The sequence below is a fragment of the Cyanistes caeruleus genome, chromosome 32, assembly GCF_971803275.1.
Source record: "Cyanistes caeruleus chromosome 32, bCyaCae1.hap1.1, whole genome shotgun sequence".
In the NCBI taxonomy this organism is placed as follows: Eukaryota; Metazoa; Chordata; class Aves; order Passeriformes; family Paridae; genus Cyanistes; species Cyanistes caeruleus.
The window spans coordinates 133,891-148,573 of record NC_141733.1 but is presented as its reverse complement, the minus strand read 5'-3'; the positions used below and the strand labels follow the sequence as shown (position 1 = coordinate 148,573).

The following is a 14,683-nucleotide window of genomic DNA, read 5'->3' as shown; positions in this document are numbered from 1 at the left end:
CTGCTGCCTTGGGGGGCTCTGGGGTGAAGGACGGGGAGGGAGGGGGCGTTCCTGGCCCCCCTTCCATGTGCGGCTCCTGCTGGAAGCGCTCCCGGGGCTGCCCCCCAAACTCAGCCCGGGGGTAACGGGGGAGCTCAAGGGGCTGAGCCCTCCCTGCGGCACCGGGAGGGGCTGGGGGCACCAGCCCGGGACTGGGAGGGGCTTTTGTCACTCCTGGGGGGCCCAGGGGATTTGGGGAGAGCAGAGAGGGAACAGAACCAACAGCAGGTTACCGTTTAAAACCAGTTTGAAGGAAAATGGGAAAGATCTCCCAAAAATTCAATTCTCTGAGCCTGGTCAAAGTTCCCTCCCCAGGACTGGTTCGTGCCATTCCAGGGGGACTTCAACTGGGCCATACTGGGAGCACTGGGTTGGTTCTCCACCCTCTGGAAGGATCCCAAACACCAGCTGGGGTGGTTCATTCCTCTCCAGAACTGAACTGGGCCATACTGGGAGCACTGGGAAGGGCCAGGGAGGGTTTCAAATAAAGACTGAGACAGGCAGATCCATTAACCAAAATATCCTGCAGGTTCTATTCACAAGGAAAAGCTCCAGTCCATCTTTTTATTCAGTTTTTTTTTGAAAAATTTCCTGACGTTACAGAACTAAACTGAAATGTTTTTTTTTTTGTTTTTTTTTTCTTTTTTTTCATTTTTCTTCCACTCTTACAACTCATGACAAAAACAGAAACTTCATGAGCCGAAAAAACGGGGACAGGGGAGAAGGTGCCGGGGGGGTGGGGAGAGGAGAGAGAAGCTTTATAAAACTAAGATTTGGGGTTCAGCAATTTTAAGAGCTGAACAAAGGAATTAAAATGCTTTTAATTTGAGAGGGAAAAAAAAAATATAACCCCGAAAAACAGAACAAAAACAAAAAAACCAAAAAAAAAAATTTGAAACAAACTGAACCTGGTGAGTGGCGCGAGGCTGGAGGAACCGAAAATGTACAAACTAGTTTAAAACCTGGGTCGGTGCTAAGGGGCCGCAGATGGATGGCGAGGCGGGGGGGTCCGGGGCCCCCCTAACTGCTGCCCATGCCCCCGGTCTCCGAGGAGAGCCTGCAACGAGAAAAGGGCGTCAGAGGGAGCCCCGGCAGGAACGGCGGCCCCGGGAGCGCGGCCCTCGCTCGGGGCAGGACGGCGGCCCCAGGGGGGGCTGCAGAAGCGGCCGGGGAAGGGACGGGGGGCTCTGGGCTGGGCCGGGGGGCTCTGCCCCAGGCACTGGGGGGACCCCCGGGCGGGGTGGGGAGGAGGGGGCAGCTCCAGCGGGGACCCCGGGGTGCAGGGGACACACGGACACCACAGAGGGTCCCTGAGCCAGCAGGGACCCCCGGGACAGCCCACCCTCCCCGGGCTGGGCAGAGGGAGGTGCGGGTGGGGGGGCTGAGGCAGGGGGGACCCCCGGGCCGGGCCCGCTGCGGCACACATCTACCAGAGCAGATTCTCACCGTGGCAACTTTATTACAGGTACAGACAGTTAGAGAGGACAGGAGAGGCCCCCGGGGCACCGGGGATGCAGTTCCCCCTCCCCAAAAAAAAGTCACAGAGTCCCTTCCCTCCCTCCACCCCCTATCCCACCCCAAACCCCACAACTGCACCCACACTACTCAAAAAAAAATTTAAAAAAAGGGAAAAGGAGGAGAAATGGAAAAAAAAAATTAACAAGCAACAACTAGAGGCAGGCAGAGAAGGAATCGTGACCGATCGATCACAGGACACAGGGACACAGTCTCTCGGCCGGCAAGAACAGCTCTGCTGCTGCAAGGGCAACATGAGCTCAGTAAAAAGGAAAATTTAAAAAACCAAAAATAAAAAAAAAAAAAAAAGGAAAATAATAGAGAAAAAAAAATTGCTGTTCCAAGTCTCCTCTCCGGGGTCCCGGTGCTGCCACCCCCTGGAGCAGCCTCAGTACGGGGAGAACCTCTGCTTCTCCGCTTTGAGTTTGTTAGTGACACAGGGCACGGCGGGCGCCGCGGCGCCTTTGGCCGCAGACACGACATTTAGCGCCAGGAGAGGGACAGGTTTCATGCCAAGCAGACTGGAGACACAAGGGGCGGTCGGAAGAGGGTTGGGGAGGCTGGAGGGTGCGTCGGAGGCCCCCGCGGTGGCGAGCGAGGGGGTGGTGGTGGAGGAGGAAGAAGAAGAAGGGGTGGAGGGTTGAGAGAGGTTGATGCTGAGGTGGTCAGGGATCGTGACGGAGGCTGCCTGGGAGGAGGGTTTAGCGCTTTCTAAACTGTAACAGAGGAGAAAAGGAAAACAACAACAAAAAAAGAAAAAAAAAAGAAAAAAGAAAAAAAAGAAAAAAAACACGGGTGTGGGTGGGAGGGAAGGAACAGCACAAAATGCGAAAAAAAAGCACAGGACAAACAGCGAAAACTGCGCAGGAACTGGGGGAGGAGGAGAAGGGAAGGAGGGAGGGAGGGAAGGGAGGGAGGGAGGGGAGGGAGGGATGGTGCTGCCAGGCCTGGCCCGGCTGCACAAGGGACCCCCACAACCCCCAGAGGAGCCCAGCTCGGCCCCAGGGTTCCCCCGTGCACCAGGAAGGAGCCAAATCCAGAGAAAACCAGGAGCAGCTGCTGCTCCGCAGGAGCAGGGACACAGCCCAGGGACCCCAGCCCCTCTCAGGCAGGGATGCCCAGCTCCAGGCAGGGTGCAGGGGACACGGGGACAGCAACGGGGACCAGGCCCCCACGGCCCCAGCGCAGAGCCGGGCGCTGCCAGCAGCACCTGCAGCTCTCTGGGACGGCAGCGTCCCACCGGGACACTCAGGATCCCCGGGACAGGGCTGGGCAGCCCCTCCCGTCACCCCTCAGGGCGGCACAGCAGAGCCACCACGAGGTTCCGCAGGCTCCCCCCAGCCCCATCCTCACCCTGCAGCATCCCTGGAGTGGTGGCAGCAGGGACGGGGGACAGCAGGCACGGGAAGGGGACGCGGGAGAGAGGAAACCCCTTCCCTCATGCGGGGCGCGGCGAGGGAGAGCACCCCAGGGGAGGGCAGCCCGCGCCACCAGCAGGGACTCACCTGACATTAATTAGATACTGGGCCAGGCTGATGCTCGCTGCAGATCCAGTTATGGTCACCTGCCGGTCAGTGGAGCCCTCCACGGGGTTGGCAATCTTGATCTGAGCCCCGGACATCTGGCGGATCTCGTTGATCTTGGCGCCCTGACGCCCGATGATGCAGCCAATCAGCTGGGGAGGGAAACGGGGTCAGCTCTGCGTCACCTCGCGGGGGGACACCGGGAAAGTCCTTCAGGGAAAGGGCTGTCCCACAGGGGAGGACACCGTCCCTGGAGGCGTCCAAACTGGTGCAGATGTGGCCCTTGGGGACACAGCTCCGTGGTGGGGGGACAGTTGGACTTGGTGGCCTTAAAGGCCTTTTCCAACCTTAACAGTTCCATGATTATGGAACTCCTGGGAGTGGAGAGTTAAGGAGCTGGAAAAGGGGGGTTTAAGGGATTGAGAAAAGGCGTTTTTTGCCCCTGGGGACCCTGAGAGCCGAGGGGCAGCCACCCCCCACACCTCCAAGCCCCCCGGGATACTCACATCGTTTGGAATGGTGAGTTCATGGGAGGTGGTTTGGGCAGAGGCATCCAAACCTGCTCGGAGACAGAGAGGGGGCCCAGGTGAGGGTGGGGGCAGCCGGGGGGTGCAGCACCCCAAGTGCTGCCAGGTTCAGGCTGCCTGGGAGGGCTCTGAGCGGGCGGGGAGGGCGCAGCAGCCTGGGCGGTGACTCCGAACCCCGCTGCTCCCCAGCCCTGCCTCCCTGCTTCCCCTCTCCTCGCTCACCCCTGCGCTCACCCCTGGAGCTCTCCCCTCCCCGTCTGGATTCTCCATCGAGGTGGGACAATCCCGGAGCAGGGGGCTGGCACTGGGGGGCTCCAGCCGGGCACTCTGCTCCACTCCCACTCTGGGTCCGGCTTTCAATGGCCACAGTACCCCTCCTCCTCCTGCTCCTCCTCCTGCTCCTCCTCCTGCTCCTCCCTGAGCCCCGCAGGGCCGTGCTACGCCGGCGGGCACTGGGAGGCTGCTCACACCCCACACAGGGCTGAGCTCGTGTGACTCGGGCGTTTTGCAGACATTTTTCCACTTTTCCCGTTCCCCAGCTCACTCCCTGCAAGAGGGAGCGGCAGCGGCCCCGAGGCCTCGCGCCGGGGCAGTTCTAGGGGGACACAACAGGTGACACCCGGCGCTGTCCCCGCAGCTCCTGACAGCTCCAGCACCTCCTTGGCCAGGGGCTGCTCCCCTCTCTGTGTTTTTTGGGTGGGGGGGTTAAAGCTCGGGGCCCACAGCTCGCTGGGACAGCCGAGCCTCCACCCAGTCCTGCTGCTCTTCACTATCCAGCTGCGCTCCAGGGCCCAGCCAGCCGAGCCAGGCTGCACCTCCAGCCCTTCTGGGGCTCCCCTCAACCCCCTTTCCCCCCCAGTCCAGGCAGCATCTATCAGGGAGAACGAGACCCCGGGCAGCATCAATACACAACCGAGTAACTACAGATCGTGTGTTTGGATCATTACCCCAATAGCCTTTCACCTCTGGAGAGCTGGAGTCAACGCCTGTTAAGATACAAGTCACAATGAGTTTGGCTGTCTCAAGTTTAGAGCCACAAATGGGTAATTTTTTTCTTTCTTTTTTTTTTTTTTTTTATGTGGTTTGGTTCTTTTTAGCCATCTTAGCAAATCTGCAGCAAATTTGGTACAACTTGGCAGTCGCCGGCATTAGGCCTGGAGTAGCCGGAGGGGAGAGCGGGTGCTGCGGGCCGGGGGTCCCCAGAGCACTGGCAGAGCTGCGAGGACACGAGGGAGGGCGGGCAGCAGCGGGGATGGGTGGAGGCCGTGCCCCTGTGGCCCCAGACACGTCCCAACAGCAGAGGTTACCTGGCCAGCCCGGGGCAATGTTTGGGTTTAGGTTTTTGTGAGCACGGCCCCAGCGCCGGAGCCGGGAGCGGCCCGGGCCGCGCACGAACGCACACGGAGAGAAGGAGTTTCCATACCACTGAATCCAGTGTTGCCATGAGACATTGGAAAGTGTGACTGTTGCATTGCCAATTGGTGCAGCTTGGTCAGCTAGAGGAGAGAGAAGGGAGAGGGGGAGAGGGAGAGAGAGAGAGAGAGAGAGAGAGAGAGAGAGAGGGAGAGAGAGGCTGGCGTTAGCCATTTCCCGAGGCCAGGGGCCAGGACTCGCCGCGCGCACCCGCACAGACGCGGCCCCGCCGCCCGCCCCGGCCCTCCGCGCTGCCCCGGCCACGGCGGGCGGGGGGCTCTGCCCACCCCCTGGTGCAGCGAGGGCCGGAGGAGCGCAGGAACAGAAGCAGAGAGGAGTGGGAGGAGGGAGCAGGTGCCGGTGGCACCGCGGGGAGCACGGGGACCGGGCACGGAGCACGCTCGGCTCTGTGGTGCCAGCCCGGCTGCCTCAGAGCCCCGTCAGACCCCCTCGCTGCCCTACGGGTGCCAGGAGCAGAGATCAGCCCCTACGGGATGAGGATGGGTGCCAGAGGATGGAGGTGTCCGACAGCGCCGGCCGCTGCCGGGATGGTCCCTCCGCTCCCGCCGGGCTGGGCCGGGTCCAACCCCCTCCCCGACTGCCACCTGCGCCCGCTCGCTGGGCCAGCTGTCCCCTGCCCCGGGAGAGCCACTGTGACACAGCCACCGTGTGCTGGCTGGGGGGGTCTCGTGCCAAATTCAGGGGGGCGGGGGGGGGGGCAAAGGAAAAGCCAGAGCTGGTGTGAAATGCCAAGCCAGGGAGAGGTGGGTTTGGAAAAAAAAATATAACAAGGAGGAGGGAAGTGTCAGGAGGCAGGGGAGGATCCAAGGAGAGATCTGAGGCCGGCTGAAGCTGGCTGCAGGAGGGCCAGCTGGGGGGGGCGAGGTTTGTTTGTGGGGACGGGAGGTGCTGGGGAGCTCAGATCAGATCGAGTATTCAGCCCCAAGCTGAGCCAGCTCAAGTGGAGAAAGCATGGAGAAAATTTTTGGAAGGTGGGGGAGGAAAAGGGTGGATTTCAAGACAAGAAGTTGTAAATAAAAACTTACATCTGGCTGTGGAATGGCATACTGTCCTTGAATGGTATAGGCCTACAAAAGGAGGAAAACAGTCCTATTAACAACCATCGGACAGCCACCCAGGGACAGACAGATTTCAACTAGCCAGGAAGTCAGAGAGCCAAGGTGGAGAGTTCTCCGGGGCGAGGGAAGTGGGGCAGGAGAGGCGGGGACGGATAAATGCTGTCACAAGCAGTTTCTAGGCTGGCGGTTACTCGAATTGGCCTGACGTGGCGGGTACGGGGAGGGGGTGGGCAGAATCCGTGCCATCCCCCCCCCAAAAAAAAGGTGGCAGACAAAAAAATAAGGAAAAAAAAAAAAGGAAAAAAAACCAAAAAGAAAAAAAAAAAACCACCAAAAACGAAAAACCAAAAAAACCAACAAGAGAACGGCTGGGATCTTGATGAAGATGTTATGGTGTGGTGAGTCCGACAATGCTGCTATCCCTGCGCCCCCGCGCAGGCAGGGAGGCTCCAACGCCCCCGCCGGCCCTGCTGCTGCTCCTGGCCCCTCTCTGCCCCGGCCCGGCAGCTCCCCCGCCTCCCCTCCCACCCACAAAAAAAAAGTTTGCCCCGTTCCGAGTCCTCTCGTCACTCCACACCCTAGGACAACGTCGCCGGGCAAGCTACAGGTCAGTGCTGGCGCTGGCTACCACTGCTCGACACGGCCCAGTGCTCGGAGGGGAACGAGGCGAGGGCCTGACCTGCCATAACTCCATGTCCCCGAGGTTACAAGGGACAGCCACAGACTTCAGATTCCTCCTGAAGCTACCCAGAAAGGGCGAGGCACTGGCTGGGGCCTGGCTGGCTAAGGTTTGGGGAGGTCTGGGGGGGCCGGGCAGGTGGGGGCGGGTGGGAGAGGAAGGGGAGAGGGGGGTACACAGCCTCACTTCCAGGTCACCGGAAGAACTGCAGCCCAGGCTGGAATTGGCCCAAGTTCGTTGCCATGCAGTGGCTGCCGGGTGGCCTGCGTGAGGAGAGGTTGGTGGGCTCAGAGTCCAGTTCCCAGTGGACAGGAGTCCACAGCACAAAAAGCCACCGTTGTCGGTTTTGGGGGACGGGGACAGGGGTGCCACCCTTGTTGGCAGTCTCAGAGAGGCCAAGGATTGAACGGGCCGTGGAGACTGAACTCCCCTCTCACCTCCTGAGGTGGTCCCTCCAAGTCAGAGTTGAGGCACATGGATGGGGCGGTGTGGGGGTAGCTCGCACTGCCGCTGCTGTACCTGTCCTGTGGATAAATTAGAGGACTTCAGTCTCCAGGGCTGTCAATCCGAAACCTTTCGCTAACACCAAACTCAACATCCACATTAGCTCAGTGCTGATCGAGGGCTCGCCCTGCTCTACGCACGACTCTGAGCTGCGAAGACAGAGAGCGCAAGGCCCACCGGGAGCGGGGCCCGGGCGGCTGCTGCGGGCCTGGGCCGGGGACGGGGGCGGAAAGAAGGAAGGGGGAGACGAGGGGCAAGGGGAGGGAAGAGATGCGTGGCTGTGGGAAGCCTGCTCCTCACTGCTCTAACGGGGAAGGCGGCCGGCTCCCGCCCCGGGGGTCCGCACGCTGCGGCCCCGCCGCTGGCCAGGGGCGCGGGGGCTTCCCCCGGGGTGCAGAGCGGCGGGAGAAGCTGCTGGGGAGGCGGGAGGACGGGGCTGACCGGGTTCAGGTGGGGAGGAAGAGGCAGGGAGAGGGGCACGGGTGGGGAGGAAGGGGACGGCGGCAGGTCCGTCCCCAAGACAAGCGTGGCAGGGTTGGGAAAGGGGAGAGCGGAGTCAGGCCTGGCTCTCGGGGAGGCCGGCGGCAGCTGCACCCCTTCCCTGACCCCCTTCCCTGCCTACTGAGGCCCCCACTGACAAAGCCAGGCCCTGCCCACCCCGAGGGCTCTCCCTGGCAGCAGGAAGGCAGCGGATGCGTTGTCACTGTGGTTTCTCCGAGCGCTGGGGCAGCCCTGGGGGCCGCAGGGTGGGAGCAGCTGACCCGCACCTGGGCCCCACCTCCTGCCGGCCCTGGGGTTCCGGGCGGTCCAGGATCCCAAGGGACACCTGTCCAGTCCCCTGCAGGGTGGCTCAGGGCAGGGCTCGGGCCACTCCCCAGCTCAGCGCAGGAGGGCTTAAAGCCCCATCCCCTGATGCTACTCCTATCTGACACCCTCCCCCCTCCTGCAAGACAAAACCTCTGCACATCCCAACCCTACCCACGGCACAGGCTGAGCCTCTGCACCCCGAGAACCAGCGGCAGAGAGCGGAGATCCCTCAACCTCCGGGCCAGTCACCCACAGGAGGTCACAGCGAGTCCTTGGAGCCAGCCCGAGGCAAAGGGCAGAGCCTGGGTTAGGCAGCTCGGCCCAATTCAAACCCCGACTGCCGCCACCAGGCTGGCAAACGTTTTTTTGGCTGGTTAATTCCAGGAGTGTTTTCCAGCACCCTCTCCTCCCAGATCGACCCTTTTCCCTGCTGCCATCCCTGAGCAGGGACGGCTGGAGCTGGCTCTGGGGGACCGAGGGCACAGCATGGGTGACGGGCACGCGGAGCAGCTCCGTACGACCCCCGCCCCTCCCCACCCCGCACCCCAGGAGCCCAGGAGAGGCCTTACCTGGCCGCCTGCAAAGATGACAGGAGAGCTGGATGGCTTGGGTCGGTACGGGATGGTGACACCCTTCGGGGGAGACTGGATGACAGCAGAGAGGCCAGGTCAGACACCGAGCGCGGCTGTGCCAGCCCCCTCCCCGCAGCCCGCCCCCCCAGCTGCCCCTTGGGGAGTCGGGGCACTGCCACTTCCCATCCTGGGCTCGGGGCCGAGGGAGGGCACCTGGGAGCACGGCAGGGCCGTGGGTGACACCACGAGCTGCCCTCGAGGCCCCGCTCAACCCCGGTTCTAAGCAGCTCCAAGCCTCACCTGGATGAGGCTGTAATCCCCAGCTATCCCTTTATCCCCCAGCATCTCTTTCCTTCTCCCCCCTCAGCATTTCCAGCCCTCCAAGGGCAGCGGGATCCCCCGCAGCAACAGCAGCCCAGGGACGGGCCCGAGGAGGGGCCCTACCTCAAGCATGACGACGCAGATCTGTTTGACGCACTCGATGATGGACTGTGGGATCCCAGCAATGGTGATGGCTCGCTCAGTCGAGTTGGGCAGCATGTCTCCTGCCACCTGGACCTGTGCCCCCGTGCTCTGCCAAGTCCAGGGTTAAAAATAGCCCGTCAGACCCCGGGCAGGGCTGAGACCTCAACGACGAACCCCGCGCGTGGTTATACATAGCCACAACTGCCCCCCCAGCTCCTCCTGTCCCCCAAAATAAAGTCCTTTAATCCCAGCTGGATACAATTCGGTCACCGGGGGCCTGAGGTGGCAGAGGAGACCTGGCCTCAGCCTGTCCCTGTAACTCAAGCCAGTTCTCACACCAGCAGGGTTAATCCAACAGCACCCAGTGCTAAACGGGATGGCCAAAGCAGTGCTGGCCTGGATCACATCTCCCTCTCCAAAATCTGGGAGAAGGCTGGGGAGGAGGCAGTCAGGTGCCATGGGAATGGTGGGGTTAGAACCCAGGCATCCATCCAGCTGTGAGGGAAACCCCGGGCAGAGAAGGGTCTGCCTCGAGTCCCAGCTTGCCAAGCACTAAAAATACAAGGAGCTCCAAAAACTCCCAGTGATGCCACATCCCTGGGGTGGGGACAACGCAGGGATTTGCCCTTGGGGACAGCTGATCCCCCCCGAGCCGGGCACCACACACCTCTCGGATCTCCTTGATCTTGCAGCCTCCTTTGCCAATGAGGGACCCGCACTGGCTGGCAGGGACCACAAGCCGGAGGGTGACCGGAGGCCGGCTGGCAGCTGTGCTGTTGGTCATAGAGCTGCTGATGTCCTGCGAGGAAGAGGAGGTGTTGAGGGCTCAGCCCTGAAGAATGGCACGCGCTGGGGACGTGCCTGGCACAGGGACAGGGAGGTGACGCTGGCACCAGCGGCCCAGGCCAAGGTGACCTCGGGGCTTTCCCAGTCCCACTTCCCAGGACTTCCTCGGCAGCCCACAGAAAACAGATGTATTTTGGGGAAGCAGAGGCCAAATTCTGTCTAAAAGGAAATGGGTTGAGGCACTGCTCCAGGCTGGATCCCACCTCAGCCAAGCAGGAGCCGGTGCTGGAGGGGGACGGGGGGGCTCAGGGGCTCCACAGCTCCAGGGTCAGCACGGAGCCTCCCGCTGCACCAGGGATCAAGGCAGCAGCTCCGGGAAAAACAATCCCGGCGCCGATTACAACGGTCATGTGCTGGCAGGGGGAGGGGAGGCACAAGGCCAGGGCTCAACTGACCTACTAAAAGCAAAGCTTCAGCTCCAAGGCCGGTGCCCAGGAGCGCTGCAGAGCCGTGCAGCCCTTGGAGGACTCTGGCTCCCTGCATTCGGCACAAACAGCTCCAAGCTCTGCAGCTTTTAAGGCTGCGGTGAGGGCAGCGGGGTTTGGGGACAGAGCTGCCAGCGCAGGGCTGCCTCTCCCTGGGTAGTGTCCCAAATCCAAAGGGCAACTGAATTTGTACCCCCACAGGCAAGGTGAGGGCCACAGAGCTCTGCCCCACTCCAGGCGAGGAGCTCTCCCAACTCCTGCTCCCTCCAACCTGGAGCAAGATGGAAATCTTGACATCACAGTCCTGAGCAGACCCTATCACCTGCAAGATCCAGGTTATCCAGCAATAAAAGCTGCCCTGGAAGTCACCGATTTAACAGGACCAGGGATACAATGCAGCTCCTCCAGCCCCACACAGCTGCAGTGCCAGCTCCTCCCTGGCAGGGCTGGGGACAGAGCTCAGTCCTGGGGGCAAGTGGCACCAGCATGAGCAGAGCTGGGGCAATTCCAAGCCCTGCTTGGTCTCACGCTGTGGGCAGGAAGTCCCTGTGGGGCTCTGGCTCCAGCACTGCCTGGACCTTGCCCCAGCACAGGGCTGGACAAAGATCGGGGGCCCGGCGGGGAAACGCCAGCCGCCCGCGCGGAACAACGGCCCTGGGGCTCGTGCCGGGGTCAGCTCATCCAGAGAGAGGGGATAAACGGGGGCAGTGACTGCAGGGGGCCCAGACACACCTCTTCCAGTTTGTCAATGATCATCGCAAAAGCTTTGAAGATGGCGTTGGTGGGTCCCGCGAGGGTGATGATCCGCTCGGGGCAGTTCCCTTCCGAGATGTTGATGCGAGCTCCGCTCTGCGGGAGGCAAACGCCACCTCAGTGCTCCGGCTGCCCGCCCGCAGCTCCTCGGGATTCCTCTGGATCCCCCGCTGCCGCCGCTGGGGACAGAGCCCTCCCTCCTCCTCCTCCTCCTCCCCTCCCTCGGCTCGGGCAGCCATCTTCTCCTCCTCGGCTTCCTGCCGCGCCTGCCCACACCTCCCGGCATTCCCCGCGCCGCCGCCGCGCTGCCTGCGGAGCCCTGGCCGGGCCGCCATCCCCCTGCTCCCACAGCCCCAGCGCTCACCTCCTCACGCATCTTCTTCACGGACTCCCCTTTCTGTGAGGGACGAGAGAAGGGAGAGAGGCGTCAGCGCGGCTGTGCGGAGGGACGGGTGGGGGGGAACGAGGGGAGAAGGGGAAAGGGAGAGCTAGGCGAGTTTGTTCCTCACTTACCTTCCCAATGATGCTTCCCACCTCCTGGGATGGAAACAAAAGCACCATTAGTCAGCGTTTTAAAAACTCCTGGAGCCCCAAGCCTAAAAACTCAGCTGTTTTCACAGTCAAAACAAGCTCCTGAGCACTTGAGACCTGGCCCTCAGATTACTGAGGTTTATCCCAGTTGTGCTGCTCTTGCTCCCACCTTGGCACCCATCAGGTCATTCCCCTGCCACCCCATAATTATTTTCTTCGCTGGCTGCACCCCAGGATCTGCCTGGGCACCAACAGCACGTTCCCAACCCCATGGCAGCGCCACGAGATCCCACGGCCACGGAAACACGCAGCCCACCCCGTGTGAGGCCAGGGCTCTGCACGGCAGGCTGGACACGAACCTTTCCGTGCATGAGTAGCCGGATGGTGAGTGTGACATTGAGACCCCCTTCGATGACTCCGGTGTCCATGGTGGGCAGTGCGGGGTCGGCTCAGGCTGTGGCAGCGCTCGGGCCTCGGCTGGGGGGAGAGGGGCTGGGTGAGTGAACTTGAGGGGCTGTGCCAATCCCCCCCTGGCCCATCCAGGCAGGATTCCAGCCTCCCTGTGCCGCTGCTCCCCTTGCAAGTGTTGGGCTGATCCACGGCTGGTCTGGCTCCTCCTCTGAATTTGCCCCATCCCAACCTGGATCCAGCAACTCTTGGGGTTACGGGGGTCCCACTCAGCCCCTGCCTCCTCCCAGCCCAGTTCTTTGCAGGGGCTTCCCTGAGGGACAGCTGAATGCTTTAGGGTGACCCCCAGTAGCACAGGGGACACGAAGGGCTGCTGGACACAACCGAGGATCCCGAGAAGACACTGAGGACTAATAGTGGTCCCTATAGGTCCAGGGAAGCTGCCGCTCTCTGTGAGCCCCACACTTTCCACTGCCCAAGTTTTCCTGCGGCTGCCCGATGGGAGCAGGTGCCCCAGTCCTGGAGGTTTGGCCCGCTGGGAAACCGGGATTACGCAGAAAATAAACCCTATCCACTTCCCCGAGCCCTGAGCCTGCGCGGGGCCTCTCGGAGCAGGTTCCGAGGCGATTCCCTCAGACCCAGATAAGGCCACATGAGCGCACGATCAGGTTTCAAACCACCTGAGTCGGGCAGTGGTTGCAAAACAGCCCGGCTGGCCTCAGCCGAGCGTTTCATGGGAATCCGGTAAATAAACTCCCACTTCGGCCACCGCTTCTGCCCCATCAAAGTTTAACCACGGCCGGGGCAGGGCCCGGCTGCGCTGCCTCGCTGGCACCGGAGGGTTGTGCCGCGGCCTCCACGAGTTCAGCCCGACATCGCCCCCGGTTCGGGGAGCAGAGCTGGGATCGGAGCCCCGGCATCGCGGGGAGGGCAGAGCGGGCTCCGAGCCCACCCGCCGGGGGTGCGGCAGGCCCGGGCCGAGCTCCCGCGGAGGTTCTTCCGCAGGGAAACTTCCCCGAGCTGCGGCTCGGCCCCGCGCCGCCCGGGGACCCCGGTCCCACAGCTGAGGACGCGGCTGCCGGGGTTGGGACGTGGCTCCGAGGCGAGCCCGTCCCTGAGGCGGGGACGCGGCTCCGTAGCCAGCTCAGCCCCGCGAGGGGGGAGGAGCGGGGGGAGCCGGGCCGGGGGTCCCGGCTCCGAACCCGGCCAGGGGGAGCGGGACCGGGGCGGCCGTCCCGGAGCGACCCCCGGGGCCGCGATGGAGCCCCCGGATGAGACCCGACCACAAGGCGGGTGAAGGGGACCCCGGGCCGGCGGCTCCGAACGGGACCCGGAGCCTGGCGGGGGGAGCCGGCCGAGTGCTGGGAGAGTGGGGCGACCCCGGGGACTTGGGGTCGTGGGGGGGAAATGGGCCTCTGGCTCCCGGACCGGGCCGGGAGGCACCGGCCCGGGGCTCCGGACGCCCGCGGAACCGGGAATCACCGTTCCGCTCCGGGCAGGCCCGGGGGAAAGATCCCGGATCCAGCGGGGGGGCGGCGGCTCCGCGCGGGCCCGTCCGTGCTCCCCCTTCCCGCTCCGGCGGGGGAAAAACAACAGCGCGGGATGGCGGAAAAACCGGGCCCGGGCGGGAAAAGAAAAACTCCTGGAATAAAAAAAAAAAAAAAAACCAAAAAAAACCCCACAAAAAAAACCCCACAAACAAACAAAAAAAAAACCTAAAAGAAAAAAATAATTTAAATTTAAACTCCAAGAAAACGGAGTAGAGGGAAAGGAAAAAAAATCTCCCCACGCCCCTCGGGGCCCCCCCGCACCCGGCCCGGGCGGGGGGCGGCGGCGCCGTGTGACGCACACGGCGGCCCGAACCCCCCCGGGCCGGTTCCGGCGGGGGGGACAGCGAGGGGGGGCGGCGGGAGGCGGCAGCGGCGGCCCCCGAGGTCCCGGGGCCGTTTCTCCGGCCGGCGGCGGCGCGGGGCGCGCGGGCCGCACAGGCCGCACAGGCCGCGCAGGCCGCGGGCGCCGTGAGGGCGCGGCCGGCGGGGGAGCGGCGGGGGGGCCGCGCGAGGGCCCGGCCGGGGGGGGGATCGGACCCGGATGGCGGCCGGGGGGGCGCGGGGGGGCCCGCGGGGAGGCCCGGGGGGCGGCGGTGGGGGGGCGATGGGGGGGGGGGGGGGGCGAGGGTCGGGCCTACCTGTGTCGGCGCCGGTAACGGCGTTGGGCGAAGGGCGCTCCGGGCGGAGCGGGAGGAGGGAGGGCGGGAGGGAGGGGGGGGGAGGCGGGGAGGGAGCGCGGCGGGCGGGCGCGCGGGATGGCGGCGGCGGCGGCGCGGGCGCGGCTGCTCCGGCTGCGGCGGCCGCGGGTCTGGGAGGGGGCGGCGGGCGCGGCCCGATTTACACCCGCCCCGACCCGGAAACGCACCGCGCGCGCGGGGCGGGACAGAGCGGCCGCCGCCCCGCACAGCGCCCCCCAGCGGCGCGGAGGTCCGGAAGGGTTGCGGGGGCGCTGGGGGGGCGTTGGGAGGAATTGGGGGGCGTTGGGGGGCACTGAGGAACAACGGGGACACTGGGGCAGCTCTGGGGAGAAATGGGGGGAACTGCGGG

At 63.6% G+C, this 14,683-nt stretch overlaps 1 protein-coding gene across 19 annotated transcripts; it reads right to left on the bottom strand.

The window, feature by feature from the left end:
- Nucleotides 1–589: 589 nt before the first annotated feature.
- Nucleotides 590–14,525, bottom strand: PCBP2 (poly(rC) binding protein 2). Of its 19 annotated transcripts, none has more exons than XM_086870625.1 (16): nt 14,275–14,491; nt 12,038–12,155; nt 11,661–11,684; nt 11,512–11,544; nt 11,127–11,243; nt 9,791–9,922; nt 9,103–9,231; nt 8,656–8,730; nt 7,213–7,299; nt 6,973–7,038; nt 6,064–6,105; nt 5,028–5,100; nt 4,552–4,590; nt 3,584–3,636; nt 3,060–3,229; nt 590–1,096 (listed from the first exon to the last, which is right to left on the bottom strand). In XM_086870625.1, exons 2-16 carry the CDS (start codon nt 12,104–12,106, stop codon nt 1,060–1,062), a joined length of 1,146 nt encoding a protein of 381 aa, XP_086726751.1. In that variant the 5' UTR covers nt 12,107–12,155; nt 14,275–14,491; the 3' UTR covers nt 590–1,059. The 19 variants fall into 19 exon arrangements, with proteins under 19 accessions (XP_086726751.1, XP_086726753.1, XP_086726752.1 ...); XM_086870614.1 differs by lacking the exon at nt 590–1,096 and adding an exon at nt 1,479–2,270; XM_086870627.1 differs by lacking the exon at nt 6,973–7,038 and having other exon boundaries at nt 14,275–14,525.
- Between the last annotated feature and the right edge of the window lie 158 nt (nt 14,526–14,683).

Excerpts from the sequence above, each read along its gene's own strand:
- PCBP2 (XM_086870614.1), bottom strand. The coding sequence starts at position 12,106 with ATGGACACCGGAGTCATCGAAGGGGGTCTCAATGTCACACTCACCATC. Across the intron at positions 11,685-12,037 it reads GGCTACTCATGCACGGAAAG|GAGGTGGGAAGCATCATTGG; the intron begins GTTCGTGTCCAG and ends TTTCCATCCCAG. Across the intron at positions 3,637-4,551 it reads AGAGGTGAAAGGCTATTGGG|GTTTGGATGCCTCTGCCCAA; the intron begins GTAATGATCCAA and ends GTCTCCGAGCAG.